This window comes from Anarhichas minor, unplaced genomic scaffold (genome assembly GCF_050575085.1).
Source record: "Anarhichas minor isolate MPS153535 unplaced genomic scaffold, ASM5057508v1 ptg000012l, whole genome shotgun sequence".
Classification (NCBI taxonomy): Eukaryota; Metazoa; Chordata; class Actinopteri; order Perciformes; family Anarhichadidae; genus Anarhichas; species Anarhichas minor.
In genome coordinates, this window is record NW_027466458.1 from 8,329,623 (window position 1) to 8,352,151 (window position 22,529).

General features: G+C 45.4%; 1 protein-coding gene across 2 annotated transcripts; it reads left to right on the top strand.

Annotated features, from left to right (window-relative positions):
* Positions 1 to 364: 364 nt before the first annotated feature.
* On the top strand, positions 365 to 21,871 carry rnf38 (ring finger protein 38). 2 transcript variants are annotated; one of them, XM_076090672.1, is made up of 13 exons: positions 365 to 484; positions 1,467 to 2,142; positions 11,413 to 11,474; positions 16,074 to 16,276; positions 16,361 to 16,736; positions 16,820 to 16,981; positions 17,283 to 17,453; positions 17,770 to 17,955; positions 18,056 to 18,159; positions 18,282 to 18,366; positions 18,653 to 18,774; positions 18,897 to 18,996; positions 19,559 to 21,871. In XM_076090672.1, exons 2-13 carry the CDS (start codon positions 1,545 to 1,547, stop codon positions 19,619 to 19,621), a joined length of 2,232 nt encoding a protein of 743 aa, XP_075946787.1. In that variant the 5' UTR covers positions 365 to 484; positions 1,467 to 1,544; the 3' UTR covers positions 19,622 to 21,871. The 2 variants fall into 2 exon arrangements, with proteins under 2 accessions (XP_075946787.1, XP_075946788.1); XM_076090673.1 differs by lacking the exons at positions 365 to 484; positions 1,467 to 2,142; positions 11,413 to 11,474 and adding an exon at positions 15,156 to 15,403.
* The last annotated feature ends 658 nt before the right edge of the window (positions 21,872 to 22,529 follow it).

Sequence of the window (22,529 nt, forward strand, 5' to 3'; positions counted from 1 at the left end):
CTTCCAGCTCCAGCAGAAACAGCTGCAATGGGTAGGCTTGGTATTTGTAAATAAATAATTTAAAGCCCCTTTTAGCCTGCCTCTCTGCTATCCGCAGCTTCTGATTTACCAGGAGATATAATCGACTACCGATCCTCGACGAATTCATATCACCAAGTAAACTCGTGGTTCTAAAATAAAGTGAACGCAAACACGCCATGAAAAACACTTTGAAATATAGTTTCGTGTTCTTTTGGTCTCGGCGAATGTTGAGGAGAGGTGTACGCCGAAACCAACTACAAACACTTTCTTTGTTCTGGTTTCGATTGGTCACGCCTGGTGAAATCCGACTTGAGCGTTGACGGTCTGTCACATTTCACGCTGACACCAAGCGAACACTGGGCGCATACACACACATTGGCATCCAGCATACACTCACACGCTGGGCTCACCATATTATCGACAGATCCGAGTCAGGAGTACAGTCGAGGAGAGCACATCGCAGGTAAGGTGTTGTAAGAATGAAACTACTCCGTGTGGGGAAATTAGACCGGCTTTCAATGGCAGACTCGGAGGCGGGGTCATTCCTTAAGATCGTGTTAATTTTAGCCGTGGTTCTTTCTTTGTAATTTTAGGTTGACCACTTTTTAAACATCCTTCTCTGTGTGCTTTGCTGTTTGCCCCTTTTACAGCTGGGGAAACATCACCGGGTCACCCCAACTCAACGAAATATATCGCGAATAAGTTATTTTTAAACGCCTTTTTTGTTTGGTTACTATTAACCAGGCAATTTAAAGGGATCCGATGCGTGGGTGGCTAGCGACGGACGGGGTTTTTCTGTGTGTTGGTCGGTGGAGGAGGAGGGGTTGGTTGAGCTTGCCAAGCTAACGTTAGTGAACGACACTACGCATCCTGACTAAAGTTTAAATGGTTCTTAAAGTGGACAAAGTTGCATTAAACTTAATTCGGGGTTTAAACCGGTTGTGAGAAAGCCACCGGGTGTGCTAACGCGGTTGTTGTACGCTTATAATAAATGTATCATGCGTTTACCACGGTGTGCTATGCGCACTAACCCCCCCCCCCCGCTAGCCTCATGTGAGCTAGCGAGCCGTGGACTCACTGCTCGGTTGTTGTGAACTAAACGTCGCTGGTGGACCGTGGGGTTGAACAGTACTGTCCTGTGGAAGTAGCTCCGTGTTTGTTTAAGTCACCGACACCTGGCCACAGTAGTGATGAGTTAAGAATAGAGATGGTATCTCGAGCAGACAACGTTGTTTAACGTTACGGTAGTTGTTGAACCGGTTTGGGGAATCACGCGGGGGTGTAACGTTAGTAACGTTACTTAGGCAAACTTGAGGGAAGTAGTAACGTTACCTAAAGTTGGGCCACACACACGTTATATGAGCTGTGTTTCTTCACATCTACGTGTTTGTGCGAACAGCAACAAAGAGCTCAGTTTAACTCTGTAACTTTGTATTTATAAACAGTGACTAAACGCTTCGTCTGTGAGAGGAAACGAGAGGAAAACGCAAGAAAAAAAAAAAGAGGAAATCCCCCGAAAGGAAATGCCAATCGCAGCCACTGGACAGCCAACGACTCAGGAGCCTAGAGTTTGCCCCCGGCTGCCCTCCACCCCGGAGCCTGGACCTAAAGGGGCTGATTTATTCGAGGAGGCGGGGGCGGCGGAGTCGGCGGAGCGAACAGAGTACGGGGGCGCGGAGGGGGGCAGAGGACCGGGCTACAGTTACAGCCAGAGCGGCGCTAGGGGCTTTGCACAGCCCGGATCCACCAACGGCTCTCCGCCGCAGTCTCCAGCCGCGTCCTCCTCTTTTCTCTTCCACCCACTTCACCCCCACCAAATGGCCATGGAGCCCCCAAGGACTCGATCGCGTTCTCGGTCTGGATATTACCAGCAGTACGGTGGTGGGAATGGCAATGGAATTACCGGCAGCGGAGTCATGGGATCTAACCATCATCTCCACCACCACCACCACCATCAGCAGCAGCAGCAACTACATCCACAGCAACACGGTGCCGGTTGCGCACCACTTGGAGCTCACGGCAACCTCCCGGAGAACCAGCCGCGAGCCCCAGGAAGTAACGCCTCCCCCGGCATTCAGAGGCTGTCTTCGGTCCCCGGAGCGCACCGCATCCCGGCAGCAGGTAAATGCCGCCAGTTGTCATTGTAATTGAGTATGTATGTGGTGGTGTACCCTACGACCGATAGAGGTAAACGAATCGGACGTTTCACTCGACTTTTGCCTTCACATACCTGCAAGTTGCAGAGATAGACGTCGAGGCGGTAAATACCTTCGGGGTGTTTTCAGAGGCAAGTTGAGAGGAGCGAGCTGTCGGGTTGGCGTGGCAGAAGTGTCCGTGCATGTGTGAACACATTTGTTGTATTTGAATAAGACGTGGGGTTGAATGTGCTTGCAACAGAGCTGCAGTGGGGATGTGGTGCACCGTTCGCACATGCAGTAGGTGCATGAACAGCAGCAGCCATGTGTGTTGTGCTTATTGAACTGCTGTGAATAGTTAGTCACACAGACAGTTTTTCTTAGACATGTCTTTGTCTAAACTAGGCCTGTGTACAAAATGATGGCTAGATAACCAAGGAGTTTGGCTCTGTAGCCTGTAAATGAAAACAGGGATACCTCATACATGTCTGTTCATTTGATCTACACTCTTGTATCGCTGTTAAAGATGCAGGTTTGTTTTCACATCCACATACTAAAATCATAATACTGTAAATCTGAACCGTCACCACTTTGGACAAGAGACAAACTAAACAACAACATATGGTGTGTCATGTTCTATGAAAGAGGATGCACATGGCCTCCACAAAACAACAGGGTTTGTAAGGTCCTGAAAAACATGGAAAAGTCCTGGAATTTGAAAATGGCAATTTCCAGGTCTGGATATGTTTTGGAAACAATACTTAAAATGTCTGAGCAGATCAGATACGTCACTTGATGTTACATTATGCTCTGCGTGGGGTAATGTAAGACTCTGTCCCTTTTTATTTGATCTTTTATGTACGCAGACTTTTTGGAGAATGTATGATCCCCGATGGCACGGGGAAGTCTTGGGAATGAATATTGGTGAAGATGTGTATGAACTCTGATTATACCAACGGTTGCCTGAGAGCTGGATGGGCATATTAAGGTTCAGATAGGGGGTTCTCTACCGGTCACTATCTGGGTAAAACACGCTTTGATATTTGTGCTTCATTGCAACGTAAAATGTACAGAGAGTGTGAATAGACTGGTGCTAGATGGAGAATACATGTGAGGCCACTCGCTGCGTTGGCAGTGCAGCGTACCAAACAACATAGAAACGGCACAGCTAGAGTTTCACTTTCAGCAAGGCAATGGGAACGCTTTCATTTCAGCACACCTAACAGGCTTCTCAGGTTAGAAGCATGCGTTGTTGTTGTTAGTGGCCTTCTGTGGTGCTTTGGGGAATATTTTTTTATTGGTAATTTCATAGTTAAACAAAAAGCTTAAAGAGATTTTCTTCTGCGCGTGTAATGTACAAATCATCATAAGACGGATTGTTTTTTTTGATGAACTTTTCATTGGCTTTGTCAAATGTCACATCGACCACAAACGAACAGTATTTAACACAAACTATACACATTTTGACACAGAAGGGTATTCCCAGAAAACATGAAGGAATGTACCAACAGTATTCTGTCGACATTTAGTACAATTTTGACTATTTGTGAGCTTCATTTAGTTTCACCTGTATGGTACGAGGCAGAACTTTCTGTCGTGTACATTTTAATTATCGACTGTCAAAATGAAGAGACATATTTGATAGTTGCTCAGGGATTCTTTTGCTCTATCCTGAGCAGACTGGCTACTCATTCTGATTCTACATCCACCGTCATTTCACTCAGGAAGCAACTCCTAACTTAGTCACCACACGTGTTTATTTTAGTTCTGGGCACATAATTCTACTACACGGTGAAAGAAATGTAATTTAATGCACAAAACAATATTTTACCAGTCCAAATTCCACACTTATACCTCTTATGTTTTTGTCTGTACTGTCACAAAAAGTGCCTGCATGCATGTGCATTAGAGACTGAGCAACTGTCTGGGAGAGCAAGAAAAAGCCAGCTGAACATGCATACAAAATCAAAGGCCCCTTCTGGACTGTCCGCCTATAGCTTGTCTAGCCGTTTGTGTTCTATGTGTCTATCTCTGTGTAGCCTGCTGGCTTTGAGGGAAAGCATCAAGCTCTATGTGTGTGTATTAGTGCTAGAAAGGGAGATCAGGAAGAACTGAGACAAAGAGTCAAACAACAACAACCCAAAAACAGACTATGGTGGTGAAGTAGTCATCTGCAGAATGTATTGGTCTGCTGTGACCTACGACCCATACTCTGTCATGGTAGCTTGGCAATGACGTGTAGGATAGCACCAATCAATGGAGAGAATGACTGTATTGTATTTCCATCCAAATGGATTTCGATCTCGAGGGGTAGGCACTGGCTGGAGAGTCATTATCTGGATTCATTTCATTCAGACCTGGAACGCACAGGAACGCACAAAAGAACAGTAACATGGAACATGTATAGGTCTGTGTTTGTATGTATTTGGAGCAACGGTGGTGGAAGGGTTATGCTTCATGTTGTAGCTGTGAAGCGCTTTAAAGGTAAAGCAGTTGCTTTATATTGAAATAAATAAAAAAAACGGACTGCTTTTGTTTTTATATCCGAGTGCCAATTCCATTGTTGAGTTAGCCAGAGGAGGCCTCAGGGCTGATTTATAGTTGAATATTCTCTCACTCAAGTGAAGCAGCTGGCCAGCCGGACCAACACTACACACCTTTTTATTCGACCTGCTTTCCATTTCCAGAATGGGTCCTGCTTGTTGGGAGAGAGCGAGCGAGATGGAGAGATACTTAGTCCATTCTTCCTGTGCTAGTCACCTGCGCTCAGCATGAAAGCTAATGATATCCTGTCCTCTTCAATCCCTCCTCTTCTCTCTGCAGTAGTCCCTCCTCAAACTTCTGGCCTCTTTGTGCCTCGTGCTTTCATGCCTGTTTTATACAGTTTGTAGTGCTCACATTTGTTTCTTTATCTGTATTTGTCTTATCTCATTTACTATTTACACGACTTTGCTTACCCCCCTTAGGAAGTTAACATGTCTAATGAGGTAAAAAAGACTATGAGAGCCCACGTCTGCACAATTTAGACTCGAGCACAGAAAATGTAGAAGCACAACAAATGCTTTAAACTGCTGCCAATTAGGTCCGTGTGGATAAATCGTCCTCTGTAGTAGCTGCTGTCCTATCCTCATTCTTACCCACCTCTGTCAATGCCGGTCCTCTCTCAGCCACATTCATCTCTTCCTCCCCTTTGGATCAGTCGACCCTTCCTGTACCCCTCCTCCCTCCCATTTGTCTAATGGAGGGATTGTTTTAATGGATTGCCCAAAGCAGCAGAGGGGAAGACGCTCCTGCCACTCTACCTTTACCCCTCCACTCCACTCCTCTCCATCCTTCTGCCGGCAGCAGAGGTGGAAACATGCACTCTGTTTTTGCTTTTACTTTCCTTTGTCTTGTCTCCCAGGCAACCCCCCCCCCCCCCCTCCAGTTTGAAGAGAAACTCTTTCACTTGGATCGACCAAGTAGCAGGGGTTCCCTGCTCCTCTGTCACTCCAAATAAACAACAAAGCGGTTATGTTGGTAAGCAAGAGAAGATCCTGGGGGTAGAGGACTGTGCCCTCAAATTAGCTTTAAACCCAATAGAGGGGCTCTGATCTGGTTTGACAAAAAAATATGTACTTCTAAGAGGGAAGAGATGGTCAATGTGGGGATCAGTCAGTGGAGAAGAGAGCGGCTGGGAGCCGATGGAGGCCCGGCAGAGGGTGGCATAGGTGGTTGGACTGGAGGCGGTACGTTTCTGACTGTAGGTAAACGTATGTGTGAGAGATGCATGTGTGAATTCATTTTGAATGAGTTACTCCTGCTGTTTGCATGTTAGTCTCAGGTCCCTGTTGATGTAACTGATCTAACGGAGGTGGCTCAGTTGTGACATTGGTTCCAATGTCCACTGGAGTTCTGAAGGAGTCGGTCTTTCGGCAGCTAGATGTGTGTAATTGTGCAGCTCTCTCACAGCCTCTCTCCAACTCAACTTGGATTTTAAATGCTTTAGAAGCGGGTGGTCTTGAAAATCTTAATTTGAGTATATTTTTTGCCAAATCAAATTGTTTCCAAGATATTTAGCCGTTGTTTCTTCACAATACATGTAATACATGTAATACTTGACTTTTTCTTTGCATGGCTCGTACAAATGCAATAAAGTAGTTTATGAATATGAGTTTATTACAATCCCTCCTCGTCACTGTGGAGGTTGATTGTATTGCTTTTTGCTGGTTACTTCTACAGTCTATGGGCATATCTGTGGGTTACACTCGTTGTCTTCTTTGATTCATCACAGTTCATTCTGTTTGTACCTCCTCTGGCGTATCGGAGAATATTGCAGCGCATAGAGTGTAAACACGTCCGTTCATGCTCGGAGCTCGCGCTACGTAAACAAGACTATACTCGCTCACACTTTGAACTCTTGTTGCTTTTGTTTCAATATCTTTGTGTCAACAGTTTGTTTGCATCTTCAGCATTTCTTTTGTCATCTCAACATAACCCGTCTGTGTCCTTCCCTGTATCCCCCTCTTGTTGTTCTCCTTCTGCCTCTGTTTTAACGGTTACGTGGACACTACAAGAGTGTAGATGTTGATTGAGGTTGCTGGAACCTGCTGACAATATCCGTCTTTTGTTGTTTTTAAATTCACTGACTCTTTCACACAGTCCACATATCTACACAAGCGACTCTGTGTGTGTGTGTGTGTGTGTTGATGTGCCTCTACTGACTGTCTACTGACTGTGTGTGTGTGTTCATGTGCCTCTACTGACTGTGTGTGTGTGTGTGTGTGTTCATGTGCCTCTACTGACTGTGTGTGTGTGTGTGTGTTCATGTGCCTCTACTGACTGTGTGTGTGTGTGTGTGTTCATGTGCCTCTACTGACTGTGTGTGTGTGTGTGTGTTCATGTGCACACGTCTTGTTTCGTTGCTGCCTGGGTGGGCCTGGAGCAGGAACAGGAGTGTAAGAAACACATGCATACATACAGAATAAGCAAAACATATTGTTGAATGGAGAAGGACTCTTTATGTTTTGCAGTAGTGACGCTGACTTAGAAAGAAACATGTTTATGATGCAAAACCAATGTCTTTTTGTCTTTCCAAGGCTTTCTAGGCTGTTGTTCTGTGTAGATGAGTTAAACCGTATACATTGATGCTTGTGCAGGATGTATGCTGGGTTGCGGTAGCTCACTAGTCTTGTAAACTCAATATGCTCAATAACTCAGAATAACAACTGCACGCCGTGTGTTTTTGCGGTGCTGTGTGAATCAAGCCAGTTGTAATCGATTGGTCAAGGAAGGATCTACAACAGTATTGCATTCATTTTCTTCGTCATTGTATTTCATGTACTCTAGGGCTGGAAACAGGTTTTGTGTCTCCGTCTATGTTTCCTGTGCTTTTTTTCATTTTGGCCAAAGCAATACTGCCGCTGCACGTAATAACTTCACAATCAAGTATGCGTGTATGCGTGTGAACACCTGCGCGTGTTCTATGGGATGTATAAGCAGTTTTAAGACTTGAGGAGAAGTGCAGGGTGGAGGAGCAACCTCACGGACTGCAGCAGTAACGCTACAGAGAGGAAGATAATGAGAAAGATAACGAGGAGGAAAGAACAATAAATAGATGGAGGACAATGAAGTGGGAGAGAGGTAAAATCAGTCCCATTTCTAAATGCACACACACATTCAAGCTTGCCATCAGGCCTGTGTGAAGCAGTGTTAGGCAGGTAATGGTTGGGCAGACGTTACATGGCCGCCTATTTAAAGCCTGTATGCCAGCTCGTTACTCAACTCTGCTTTGCACCAGGGTGTGAAGTGTGCTGTGACATGTGTTCAGAAGGCGGGGTGGTGTGTGTGTGTGTGTGTGTGTGTGTGTGTGTGTGTGTGTGTGTGTGTGTGTGTGTGTGTGTGTGTGTGTGTGTGTGTGTGTGTGTGTGTGTGTGTGTGTGTGTGTGTGTGTGTGTGTGTGTGTGTGTGTGTGTTAAATTGTCTTTCTGTATGTAAATTGGTACGAGTTCTGCGGCAGTCGACAACATTTTCCCATTTGTTACAGTTCAGCTGGTGATTTGTTGTGTAGTAAGCTCGTCACTTATCTATCATCTTATCTGTCCAGACACTTTGTTTTGACATGAGAAGGGAAGTTTAATAGATAAAGTCTGCAACAGAGAGGGTGATGGAGATCATGGGCCGAGATGGTGCGATAAGGAAAGCAAGGAAATGTGTATGCTGTGAGATAAAGAGGAGGAAGGAGGAGGAGAAAGAGAAAGGAGGGAGGGAGGAGGAGGAGGGAGGGAGGGAGGAGGAGGAAGGGAGGGAGGAGGAGGAGGCTTACAGAAAATCAATAGCAGTCAAGAGGGGAAGCCACAACCCCCACCCTGCTCCCTCTGACGGCTGTCTCCGCCTCCAGTCGTCTTCCTTATGTATTTTCCCTCCATTCTTTATCTTCTCCCATCTCCGTTTCCTCCTCGGTGCTCTCTCACCCTTTCATGTACATTTCCATCGTTGTCGTCTGCTTCTGTAACGCCACTTTGCTGCCTTCTTCTTCTTCTTCGCCACATTGTCTTCCCCGGCCGGTCCCCCCCCCCCACCCCCCTCCATCTTCACCTCCCGTCGCCGTTGTGCCGACCTTGTCTTTCACCCTCCTTACAGAACATCCTCTTTTCTTCTACAGGCTTCCGCAAGCTTCAGACGGAACATGGGTACCAACTGTACCTCCATCATTTCCTTAACGTTCATGCAGCCATTGGGAGGGTGTGGTTGGTTGAGGTTGGTTGTGGTTGGTTGTGGTCGGTTGAGGTCCGTAAGCGTAGTTCATTCTTCACGCTGTCACTTAAACTAATTGATTGTTGATTACTTCATATTATTTTCAGCATTAACCTTTTTCTGCATTTGTGTCATGCTCTACTTTTATACCACCTGTAGCTTTGACACCTCCGTACAGGATTAAACCTGTTTTGTCTAGTTGGTGTTGTGCTGTTTCTGTGAGACTTGTAAAGGCGTGCTCTTTTCTTTTTAGTCGTTTAAGTCCAAACATTTTATTTTGTCTGGTTAATAGAGCATAAAAGATGTCCTGCTCACAGTCAAACCCTTGTCTATAATGGACATCGTCTCATTCCAATTTTACAATTTGTGATCATTTGTGGTCAGATTAGTCTGCTTGGAGCATCTACACACCTTCTAGGCTTGTTTTATTTCCTGCTTGGAGAAGTGAAACCATTTCACATTGCAAATCCCATTTATTTAGCTAGAATTGGAAAATCTCTTCCCAGAGTAGAAATGGCCTAAAGCAGTGGTTAGTGAAACGTGAGTCCTCTTACACTAGCTTCTGTAAAGGAAAGCTTGTCACACATGTCCATTTTGTTTTTGATTTTTCTTTTCTTAAAAGTGCCTGCCTTTCTTTGTTAAATCCCATAGTTTCAAATTGACAGTTATTAGTGTTTTTTATTGAATTATCATCCTCATCCTTTCACTCTTTTCACTACTTCCCCTCCAACATGTGAAACATTGATTTTGCCTGCAGCGTGTCTGTTGTGTGTGTGCATAAGTCTCCAGTATCTACCTCCACGAGACGGTGCGTGTGTTTAAAGTATTAACATATTTTAAAGTTCATAATATTCATGAAATAGCGCCATTAGCATTTTCTAAGATTTCCTAGAAGAAAGTATTGTGTCCACACACATTGAAATTCATAATGCTGTACTGCTTTCAACTTTCCTTGAGGCCCAAAGTGTAGAAACTAAACTGTGTACTGTGTGCCGTGTAGTGTGTGCCGTGTACTGTGCTGTGTGCCGTGTAGTGTGTGCCGTGTACTGTGCTGTGTGCCGTGTAGTGTGTGCCGTGTACTGTGTGCCGTGTACTGTGTACTGTACTGTGTACTGTGTACTGTACTGTGTACTGTGCTGTGTACTGTACCGTGTGCTGTGAACTGTACCGTGTGCTGTACCGTGTGCTGTGTGCTGTGTGCCGTGTACTGTGCCGTGTAGTGTGTGCCGTGTACTGTGTACTGTGTACTGTACCGTGTGCTGTGAACTGTACTGTGTGCTGTACCGTGTGCTGTGTGCAGTCTGTTAGGCCAACAGTGGATATGATGTCATTGAATCATTTGAAACCTGTTCTGCAGCCTCTGTGTTGCTCTACAGAGTGACTCCGGCTGAATCACTCGCCTCTGACTCAATTTACCGGTTTCTGACAATTTGCAAGTGAGCCCATATTCAGGGAGGGAGCTGGGTTTCTGCCTATTGGGACCGGTGAATCAGTGTCGTACAGGAAAGTGCTGTGCAGCCGGCGAGTCCCATGAATGCCTCAATGCACTCCGTCCCAAATCAACTCGGTGAAAATAGCCCGTTAGCCGGTTCCCACTAATGTAACCTTTACTTAACTCAGCCTTTGCAATCCTTGTATTTTCTAGGGATTGGAGAGGAAATGCTTTCTTAAGAATTCAGTTGTGAAAACCTTCCTCTGTCTGCTTCTTCTTTCTCTCTCCTCTTTGTTGTCAATCACAGCTTTTCTTCAAACACGGAGGTTGTGAGCAGGAGAGATCCCACAAACAGCCGAGGGGTTTAAAAAGTGCTCTTTTCAAAAGGCCTTTTTTTGCATCTACTCCCTTCTAGTTCAGCTCTCTTCATATCTACCGTACAGGTAGACTTGTCTGCACTGCCCTTGGGAGTGCTTACCCTTGGTACCACTGCCACCATCTGTGTGAGGACGTCCCCGGCTGAACACACGCCCACAAAGGGAAAAACAAAACCCAGACTGAATAGAAGACGATAAAAAGATGAAAGGATTGTGGCAAAACAAAGGAGTAAAAAGTCTTAGCCATGATGCAAGCGGTGGTATCATCAGCTCCTCTAATCCAGGATTACTGGGTTTATCACGTGTGTGTGTGTGTGAACCTACATCTACTGCCTCTAATCTAAGTGTATGCCATATGTGTTTAGCCCCTGTTGTGCCGGACACATGGTCACAAACATGTTGTCATTGTTTTTTTGCTGCTGTGTATTAAATCCAAGTTGCATGAGAACAATAACAACAAATAGATTAAAGGTACTGTGTAGAATAACAGGAGTCTCTCCACAAAGTCTGGGTATAACAGTGCTATCAAAGAAAATATATGTAAAAAGAATCTACCACATGAATTAATAGTTATGATCTGTAGAACATGTCGGATCCCTGAGCAAGTAAAACACGTTATATGAATGTGTATGAATAAACCCCCGACCTGACAGACCTGAGTACGTTGTCTCCCGGTGTGACCGTGTGTTCTTCTGTCACCGTCTCTGTGTAGGAGCTTCTGGCGGATCCTACCACTGCCACCCTGATCACGCATATGGAGAGGAGAGTGACAAGGTAAGCCACACACCTTCAACAGACACCATGAAACATGATGCCTGTATTGATGTATTTCAGAAGCACTGATTGAGATCATGTGACTGAATATTAGATTACATTTTCTCTCAGCTGATGCTGGGTGAAGGCCCGAGAGGCTTACACACAGGACCCGACCAGGGTGGGGAGGTCGGTGTCTAGGTGTGTGTGTGTGAGTGTGAGCACAATGTATATGCAGTTAACAATAATGTGAGTCTCGTGCTACCACAGTGAATTCATAGTCTAACGGTGTAGGAGGCTGAGCTGTAGCCAGTAAACATGACTGTAATGGTTCTGGTGCTGCCGCGGTCAAGGACTCTACTCTAGTAACCTCTGACTGTGACTCATTGTGATATGAAATGTCCACCGTCAAAGGATATGGTTTTAATAACCTTTTGTCCAACACAAGTACATGAGAACTACTACTACTGATGCATTAAACACTGCCACTAAACACAGCTTTCCAATGAATTATACATTTTTAGAGTTATAAAGTCAAAGAGAAATGTATTATTTTAATGACACTAATTCAGCTTCATCTATTTGTGCAGAATATGGGTGATTGTAGTTGAAGCTTAAGCTCAGAGAAACACTTGATGATGTTCAGTATGTCGTGTTTATGTACACACTTTCAACAGTAGTGCCTCCTTGAGAAACTCAAACACAGCACAGTTTGCAAATCTCAACTCTTATGTTTCACAAATGCTGAAGTATATTTATACGGTATTCATTTAAACCATTACACGCGTGTAGAGAGCCTGCTGAAGCACCAGCCGCCCAAAGGGTGGAGACATGTAAAGTGTGCTTGTTTGTTGTCGAAGCACATTTCTTGTGGGCAGTCGTGCTCACGTTGCTCCACACCTTCTCTTTCTCTCTCCTTTCATTTGATTAACAGGACGTTGTAGCAGCTCACCATGCTTTAAATCATTCGCTGATCATCAGCTGTGGAAACTTGTTTCATCAGCTGATGACTCAACGATACTTCCATGCGTCCTTCATACATACACTGTCCACACTAACCACATAGTGTTTCATTGAGGGTACGGATCCTTTGTTAGAAGCTATAGACTCTAATTCATAAGGGAAGAAAATGTTAAATCTTTTCAGCGTAACTGATCATTTCAGTCAACATTGCCTGTAAATGATGGCAGTATTATAGAAACACATTCATGTGGTTCATATAAGCCTAATTTAAAGTGTACATGTGTACTTCAGTAAATTACAGTCATCGTCACAAGCGAAGGCCTGTTTTTAAAAAGCCAGCAGACGAAGCAAAAAACCGGTGAAAGAAGGAGAAGAGGGGAGGCAGGATGCTGCGGAAGGTGTTGCAGAAAGCTTGGAGGGAGGAAGGGAGGGAGGGGAGGCCGAAAACAAGGAGGGGGTATTGCTAATGATTTCAGCTCCAGCTGTGGGACTTGGTTGGAGTGAGGGAAGGGGAAGGAGGAGAGAGAGAGAGCGGGAGGGAGGGGGGGGAGGAAGGGAGGAACAGTGGCAGAGGAAAGAAAATGGGCTTTGAAATCTTGTTGATGGAAAGAAAATAAGTGGGGGAGGGAGAAGTGTTTGAGTGTTAGTGGAAGCATGTCTGCAAATATTAATGAATCTGTAAAAGCAAATGACCATATTTGCTCAGTGTGCGCATTCATGCACAATTTCTAGGCCATGAAAGCTGGAAAAAAGGAAACTTGGGCTCAGTTGTGTGTCTTCGGTGAGTATTTTCATTCACTCTGTGGGCCTCTCTTTATTCTGGTTCTCAGCATTGACAGCGAAGCTACAACAGCTGCTGGCCTGTGTGTGTGTGTGTGTGTGTGTGTGTGTGTGTGTGTGTGTGTGTGTGTGTGTGTGTGTGTGTGTGTGTGTGTGTGTGTGTGTGTGTGTGTGTGTGTGTGTGTGTGTGTGTGTGTGTGTGTGTGTGTGTGTGCATCCCAAATGTGGACAGAACTAGAATGTGGTAGGGTGTGTCTGTACTTGTGCTTCAGGATATCTGCCCAGCCTGGTGTGTGCACGCTGAATGTGGACACAGTGAAAGGAATGGAGGGTGTGTATGCGTGTGTGTGTGGTCTCCACACTGTGAGCACAGCCGAATGTGCTGTAATATCAGCCATAGAGCAGTTCACAATGTTGTGTGTGTGTTGAGAGTCAGCATGTTTTTTTTTTCTCCATTATTCTGGCTTTAGTGCAAACATGGGACCAGAAGTGTGTATATAAGTTCACAACAAACACTCTATTAGAACATAAGGCCACGTTGAGGCATATTGCTTGAGAAAGCGCGCACATACACACACATACAGTACACACATACACACACGCACTCTCGCCCCTTTGTCTGACGCCGCTCTCCTCCCACTAACGCGGGTAGACAGGCCCATCAAACTTTCATACTAATGGGCAATAGTCTGCATGTGTTAAGACAGAGTGTGTTTGTGTGTCCTGTCTAAGAACTTCTTGTCTTGTCCCCTCAGATTTTAGGCCGGGGTCTCAGGAGAGGACAGGACCAGAAAGGACAGACAGACAGAGGAAAAAGGGGGAGGGAGCCAGAGGAAGAGGGGTTCAGCTTATCTGATGGAAGGAAAGGGGGGGAAGGGAGGAGGTTGTTGAGGAGGGAGGGTGTGAGGAGGGAATATGTCAGGCTGGGGATGGAGGAAGCTGGCTTAGATATGAAAATGGGCACAGTAGATGTCCCTAGGGTGTTGGTGTTGGGGCTAGGCTGGTACAGAAATGTGGGGTGTCGGTAAGGGGGGGGTTGCTGTTGAGAGGAGCAGAGTGGTTTGGGAGTGGGGGGGGGGGGGGTTGTGGATTGCTGCTGCCCTCCAGCATGTATAGAAATGGGCATAGATATAGAGTGTGCCTTCTATCTCACTTTTGATCCAATAAAAAGCGAGCACGGCTTTACTTCATGATGGAGCCGACCGTCGTACTTTTCTGTTTCATTGACCAAAAGGATCATTTCAATGTTACTTTATGTGCAGAGGTCTCCTGATGCGTAAGACAACCGAATTGTGTTGGAACATTACAAAGTACCTTTTGTGTCTGATGTTAATTATGTAGCATTTGAGAGATCTGAAGTTATAATAAGAATACTACGCCATACATATTTAGTGAGGACTCTACACATCCTGGCTCATTCCAACCCCTCTGCCACCGCACAGTTCAAAAGCTGGCGGTCAAAGACAGTATACCCTTACTTCCAGAGAGAATGAGATGACTGTATTCAGGGACGTGTATTAAGATAATATGCTCTGAACGGGTCGGGACAGGCTCGCTGATGCACCAGTCACTCTGGACACAGATTCTCGGGCATGGTAATTTATGGTAAATTCGTGGTGCGTAACCCATACGACCCAAATATATTTAGTCATTAAGGGTCTGGTGTGCCCTGAGGCTCCACCGAGCTTCTCCTCTCTTTCATCTGTCTTATTCTATCTCTACTCTACTCTCATCATTCCTTCCAGCCCTCTCCGATCACATGGTCCTCATTGTTATTGTTTGTCTTTCTCACAAGCTGCTCAAGCGCAGGTCACATCCAGTGCTCGTGGGCGATGGAGCCGTTAGTGTACAGTGTGTTTTAACCCGACAGTCAACATGCATTTAGTTCAGGGTTGTTAGAGCTGCAGCGTCTTGCTCTACAGAGCTTCACAAGGTATTGTTCTTTATAGGCTGTAGAACTCAAAACAGTGGCAGCTGCCCATGTGTGAATGCGAATTTGCACATGTCTGCAGGCGTTTCCATAACTGTGTGTGTTTCTGCAGCCTGTTCTCCAGCTGTTTCCTGTTAGCTATCACACTGCTCTCAAGGTTGCTGAGCTGTGTGTGTGTCTCTGTATGTGTGCGTTAAAAGTCACAGCCGCTGAGTCATTTTTATCACACTTTAACAATGTGTCTCCCACGAAGAGGGGAGGTGGAAGCAGGGATCAAGTAAGTAGAGGGGGGGGGGGGGGACTATGAAGGTGTGTGTGTGTGTGTGTGTGTGTGGGGGGCTCTCAAAGAACCTGTGTTCCTCAGAGCGTAGCTACGGTCTGTTAGTGACTAAGAACTCATCCATGAGCGTGTGTGTTCTTGCCTCACCAGGTGCCAAGTGTGAGAGTCACTGTTTGACTGTAAGTGAAGTGACTCACAGATGAGCTGATAGGATTGAAACAGAGTTCGTGATGAGTCCTTAGTCAGTCGAAATCTCGATGACAACACGTTCAGCTATTTCGCGGCCTTTGTGTGCATCACTGACGTCTGTTTGTTGAGGGTGTGTATGTATGACTCGCACATGGGCTTGTGAGTACCGTACTTGTCTCGCGTTTGCATTTGCTCACTCCAAGAGGAAGTGACTTTGTACCCTCAGAGCGCTGGTGGTGTAATATGCTCTCATTCACACACACATTGCACACAAATACATATAAGCACACGCTCACTCTGGATCATACAGGAAATGCCATGAGCCACAAAGGAACTTGGTGTCCATGCAGTAGTATGGATTGGAGGATTGTTGAGCATCGTGAAATTGATTTGATACGAGTGCTATGGGTCGCTAACCGCAACACTCATCCTCTCTCCCACTCTTCCTCCATTTTCTACCCCCCCCCCCCCTCTGCAGAGTGAGGAAAGCCCCAGTCCAAAGCGCCAGAGGCTGTCCAGTCAGTCTGTTTTGGAACAGCTGACCTCATCCGCCCCCCCACCATCCACCCCGTCTCCCCCCATCCGCCCCTGGGAGTCAGGACCCCCAAGTCGAAGACAACCTCACCCCCACACGCACTACCATCAGGAGAGATGCCTCACTCCTGCTCGGCACAGACGCAGGTCAGTTGATTTCTTGATGTCTGCAGCTGAGTTGGTTAACTGATGGTCCTAAATGTAAAACTGTCCCTCTTTCCTCACCTCTAGCCCGCCAGCGAGGCGCCAGCGCGGCCGTCTCGCCAGACCCACCCGTCACATGCCTCCCCATCACCACCCCTCCACCCAAGGCCCTGCACCTCGCCTGTCGCCATTAGAGCACCAGGATGAAAACTACCACCACAACCCCCATCCCTCCACACACCAGGCATACCCAACACACACACCCAGCGTCTATGGTCAGCCCCCTACAGCTGGAGGCGGAGGGGCAGGTTTGGAGGAGCCCCGAGCTTTCCACCCTCCCACCATGTCGCCCCGACTACTTCACCCGGCTGCCCACCATCATCACCTTCACCATCATCACCCGCAACAGCATCATGCAACGCAACAGCAGCAAGGAGCCATGGTCATGGACTTGCATGAACAGGTTAGTCTGCAAATACTTGTGTTAGATCACTTGGAGACTTGTGTGTGTGGCTGCATATTAACTGTGGTGTGTTTTCTCCCCAGCTGCAGCAGGCCAGTGTACCAGTGTCCTACACAGTGACCCCAGTCCCTCCGCACAGCCTGGCAGCGCCTTTGTGCAGCGGCCAGCACCTTCCCCCCACCTGTTCCTCACAGCAAGTCCCCGCCTGCAGTGTGGTTTTCAGCACTGGACAACACTACCACCCGGTGAGAAGAACACAGCAGTGTGCATCTTGTAGGAGTGTGTGTGGGCTTGTTTGTTGATAAGAAAGTACACTTTGTGCTGTACACTCTCTTATGAATCAACCAAAGAAAAAGCAAAGTGCACAAAAAGGAAAGTGGGAAACATATAGGAAAGACCTGCAGAGCATTTCCCCGTTTAAAGGGGCTCGTTAATCTTTCAGGTATTTGCTGCCACCTTGTGGCAGGACTTGGCACATTACAATCACAATGGTGAAAAACAAGCATCTCTAACTTTTCTCTCTCTTCTTATTCACCTCTTCTCTAGATGCTACAGGCTTGTTCAATGCAACATTTGCCGGTGCCCTATGCCTTTCCCTCGCTGCTGTCCAGTGACCCTCAGTTCCTGCTTCCCCATCCACCCCACCTCTCCCACCACCCGCCCCACCTCCCCACACCCGCACAGTTCCTGCCTTTCCAGACGCAACAGCCACGATCGGTACGTGAATGAGTTAGGATTTATAGTTTAGCTTTTTATTTACACGAGCTCTCATCATTCTGCGCTAAAGATGGCAACACAAGGACCATGGTATGCATGAAGGAAGCCATTCATGTTTCTGAAGTTGTGGTTAAATAATAGAAAGACGTCTTTTACCCCAAAAATAGTGTTAAAATAACAATGTATCGTATTGAAAAATCTGCTGTCCTGATTTAGCAGCAAAAAAAAGCCAACAAAGCTCCCTGTAAAGGTCTTTGTCCCAGTTATTATCCCATCACAACCCTCATGATCGATGATAAAGCGTGTTTCTTCACAGCCTTTACAGAGGATCGAAAATGAGGTTGATATTCTGGGAGAGCAGCTTTCAGTAGGTGGAGGCTTCAGCTACGCCCATCATCACCACCACCACCACCACCACCAGCCTCACTCCACCCTGCCGCCCGCCACACCACTCCAGTTCCTCTCGCACCATGACCCCCTGTCGCATGAGTTCTTTACAGTGGTGAGTACATGCGTGACCACACTCTTTGATTATGGTAAAATGAAGCCTTTTCGCTGGGAGGAATGAATTCATTTTCTTTTCTTTGTCCCGTCTTTCACAGCCCTATCCCCACTTTATGCCGCGCCGATTCACAAGCCGGCGTTACCGCTCTCAGCAGGCTGTGCCCCCGTCACCCTACCACCCCAGCTTCCTGCCTTACATCCTGTAAGTGACTTTAACTTTCTCAAGTTCATGTTGGAACTACACGGGTATATTTGAGTACGTCTCAGACACGTAACAAATGCAGTCCACTAAATTTTGTCTACCGTGTCTTCAACCACATACAGGTCTATGCTTCCCGTGCCCCCAAATGTGGCCCCCACTATCAATCTAGAGCTGGATGTTGATGACGGAGAGGTTGAGAACTATGAGGTAGGACAAAGTGCTACCTGTCAACCAGTAATGATGTTAATACGTGATACACCTCAGGATATCATTTCGGTTTTTAAAGTGACTTCTTCTTCTCTCTCTCTATATATCTATATATATATGTATGTATGTATGTATGTATGTATATATATATGTGTGTATATATATATATAGTTGTATACTATGACGGTCTTCATACCGGGACTGGAGAGAATCTGTTTTCTAACTGCTTTTAATACTTTTTCCATTGTGAACTTCTAAACTTTGCATTTGTGTGTGAACCCTTCAGGCCCTGCTGAACCTGGCAGAACGTCTCGGGGAGGCCAAGCCCCGCGGTCTAACTAAGGCCGACATAGAACAGCTCCCATCATACCGCTTCAACTCCAACAACCATCAGTCTGAACAAACACTGTCAGTACATTCCTGCCTTTAAACATCTGTGTGATGAAGTATTCTTGTGGTTGGTTTTAGGTTTGAGGCGGTGTGATTTTGTACAACATATTTAAATATTAACCCTTCGCTTTGCCTTACAGGTGTGTGGTGTGCATGTGTGACTTCGAGTCTCGCCAGCTCCTCAGGGTCTTGCCCTGTAATCACGAGTTTCACACCAAGTGTGTCGACAAGTGGCTTAAGGTGAGCAAAGACACTCTATTCACGCTATTTATATATAACTTAAATGTATTAACTGTTTCCCGCTGCGCCCTTAAAGCCCGGTCGAACCACAGAGTGCCACAGTGACATTCATCCGTGTTTTCTCGCAACATTTTTTTTATTCTTGAAGCTGGAAAGTAGTGACTCCTCACAAGACTAGTGAGCGAACTACCAAAGAGCTAACATGCTAGCCAGCCAGAACACCCTGCTGCTCGTCTGTTACAGTAGCTCTCTGTGCTTGTACCGGGCGGTTACTACTCCTGGTATCAGGGTTTCAGAGGTGTACATCCTTTCATTCAGTAGTTGAAGGGAGATAAAGGCTCTCTGAACTAACAAGCTAGCTAACTAACAGGCTAGCTAGCTTAGCTTACAGAACAATAAGTGAATTGTACCATCAACTCCTGTCTCATACATTCTGTGGAGCAGGTCTCACTCTGATATACATGTGTATATATCTATATGTATATGTGTGTGTGTGTATATACATATGCTGTGGTATTTTAACTGTTTAACACACATCTCCATACGTTTTCATTCCTTCCAGGCGAACCGAACCTGTCCTATCTGTCGAGCCGACGCCTCTGAGGTCCAGCGGGATTCAGAGTGACCAGCTCCCTCAATCCCTGACTCCCTTTTGGACGCACCAACCAATCAGTGAACTTCTCTCCTTCTACCATACGTTCCTCTCACACGTTCTGCCACATAACTGGGACCAGTGCTCCTTATTCCTTCACTCTTCTTCATCCAGGACACTGGACAGTAATTCTCACCTGGGATCAGCAACTTTCTACTGACTCTTGCTCACTTTATCGCTGGACTTCCTCGACCTTCTGTTTTGGACTTTTACACCCCTACTACTCCGCCTTCTGCTCATGGTTACCCCTTTACTATCAATGGCCTTTGAAACACGTACACTCGCTGTCATGTTCAGGTGGATATGTATGTATGTATGTATATATATATATATATATATATATATGTGTATTTTGAGCCCTGGACAGAAAAAAGACGTCTTTGAAAAACGTCGGTATCGTTGAATTGGCAGCCCAAAGACTATGGTAATTTCATTGTTATTGTTCTGGTTATAATTAAGCATTCACATCTTGGCTCATCTCTACCAGACTCATTATAATTGCATTTGAACAGTATCAGTTAAATTCCTGTGTGTGTGTTCTTGCATTCCTTGGTGTGATGGCAGTCTGTACGGGGCGAAACAAAGGATCTGTTTACTGCAGCACAGCTACTTTAGAACAGCGGGAAATAGACTATTTTCTGTGTGTGTGTGTGTGTGTGTGTGTGTGTGTGTGTGTGTGTGTGTGTGTGTGTGTGTGTGTGTGTGTGTGTGTGTGTGTGTGTGTGTGTGTGTGTGTGTGTGTGTGTGTGTGTGTGTGTGTGTGTGTGTGTGTGTGTGTGTGTGTGTGTGTGTGTGTGTGTGTGTGTGTGTGTGTGTCTTCTCCTGTTCATGTTCATGTGGGACAGTGCATCGACTTCCATCACCGCGTTTCTTTCCACTCATCTCAGATAGATTAGACTCTCTGGAGGTCGAGGGCAACTTCACACATTTATATCCAAGATTTGTTCAAAAATCAAAGTTTAAAATCAAAGGACCAGAAGAACCTCCATTGAAGTTAACGATGCTTTCTCATCACGTTTCCTGTTTGTTTTCTCAGCCACACGTCAGTTACACGCTCTACACGTGTAACTCCGTGTCTGCCCAGCGACATTATGTCCTCACTTAAAGGAATGGATGTGACACTTCAGCACTATAATGCTTAGAGTTAAGACCTACACACTCCTTCTTTATATATTCTGAACAAACCACTCATCAGTTTTCACACAGTCCATTTGTGTCTGAAAACAAATATTTGAATGCATTAAAAACATGCATGTTCTCCACATTGACTTCCAGTACCTGCAGTATCCCAATATGTAAATTCTTTATGTCATTCTCACTCCACATCAGCTTCTTAATGATACGTTGATCTCTGTAAGGCCCATGTCGGCATGTGAAGATGTAACTCTGAGATGTTCCCCTCATGCACAGAGCAGGCTTTCTAATGGAATCATAGCTGTTGATCACACTTGGTGTTTAGTTCTCAGACGGCAGCCTAGCACGGGCCTTATAGAGACGCTTAGACAGGCCAGGCACCTGCACAGTCTTCTCTGAGAAACATTCACAAAACTTTATTTTCTGCAGCTTCAACTTGTCTCTATGCAGAGACGTCGTTACATTTGTTCAAACCAGAGTTTTGTTTCCCAGAAAGTGCAAGACGACGGTGAGTTAGTGGAGAAGCAGGAAGAGCGTTGTTTCATGAAACTCTCCTTCAGTGTCCGTGTATAAACTGGTGTAATATCCGTGGGAATGGAGGGGAATTATATGTTATGTCCTCTTTTTTTTTTTTCTTTATTTGTGACCGTATGCTTCCGTTCTGTGTCTTGGGATTGTTTTACGTTGGACCGTTTTGTTGTTGTTGTTGTTGGTACAATAGCAATTACCTCACTCCCACTATTTATGTCTCTTCAGAAGACGGCACCACCAGTATGATTAGTGCTGATCAGCTCATTCTGCTCATCTTTTCCATGCGAGCTGTTGGGTTGTTTGAATACTTTGAAACTATGAAACTCTATAATTGAAATGGTGTCATAGTAGTTTCATGATGTATTATATCTGTAACCAAAATCATTTGAAGGCTTGTTATGACGATAATGACATTTCTAACAAACATTTGTACATTTTGTATGAGAGTAATTACTAGTAATACTTTATTAAGTAGTGCAATGATTTTTTTAATCCCTTACTCCGTCTTTTGGATTTCAAAAGCAGGTTCAATAATAAATGTATAACGTCCTCTTCTAACACGCTGTTCTCCAGTTATTCTGTCCTCACCTCCCGGTTATCTTTCAGCTTTTAAAAATGTAATTCTTCACTAAAAACAACAACATCATTTCCGCTTTGGGACCGTCCACTTGGTGGCAGTGAAGTGATGTTCACACCAGGTACCTACAAGGCTTTGAGTTGTTTACATGAGATAAAATCCTCTGCTTGTTACTCTTCTTCTAAAATCAAGTTCTGACAACAACTCGTCTTTATTTGACAATGCAGCATATTTTAAATACAGATTCGTTGGATTATAACACTTCATTAAAACATTTCAATGCTTAACTGAGAGCAGGCTGGAGGCCGACTGAGTGAACAAGTGCACAGAAACACTGCGGAAGGCGGCTCTCAAAGTATGATATTGTAATCTGACGACTGTATCGTGTTGTGTTCAGTCCCTCTGGAAGAGTTAAAGCAGACGCAGCGTTTCTTCCTGAGTTCAACTATGTGTGTTGTAGGATTAATATTGTTGGTCCAGCCTGGATGAAGATGATACTGAAGTCTTGTTGATGCCTTGTTGGATCTAAAAAGGTGAGAAGAACGTGTTTCTTTGCACTTCTTTTCAGATTCATCAACATTTACAAGCTAACTAATATTTTAATTTATCAGTTTCATGATGGTAGATGATGGACAAGCA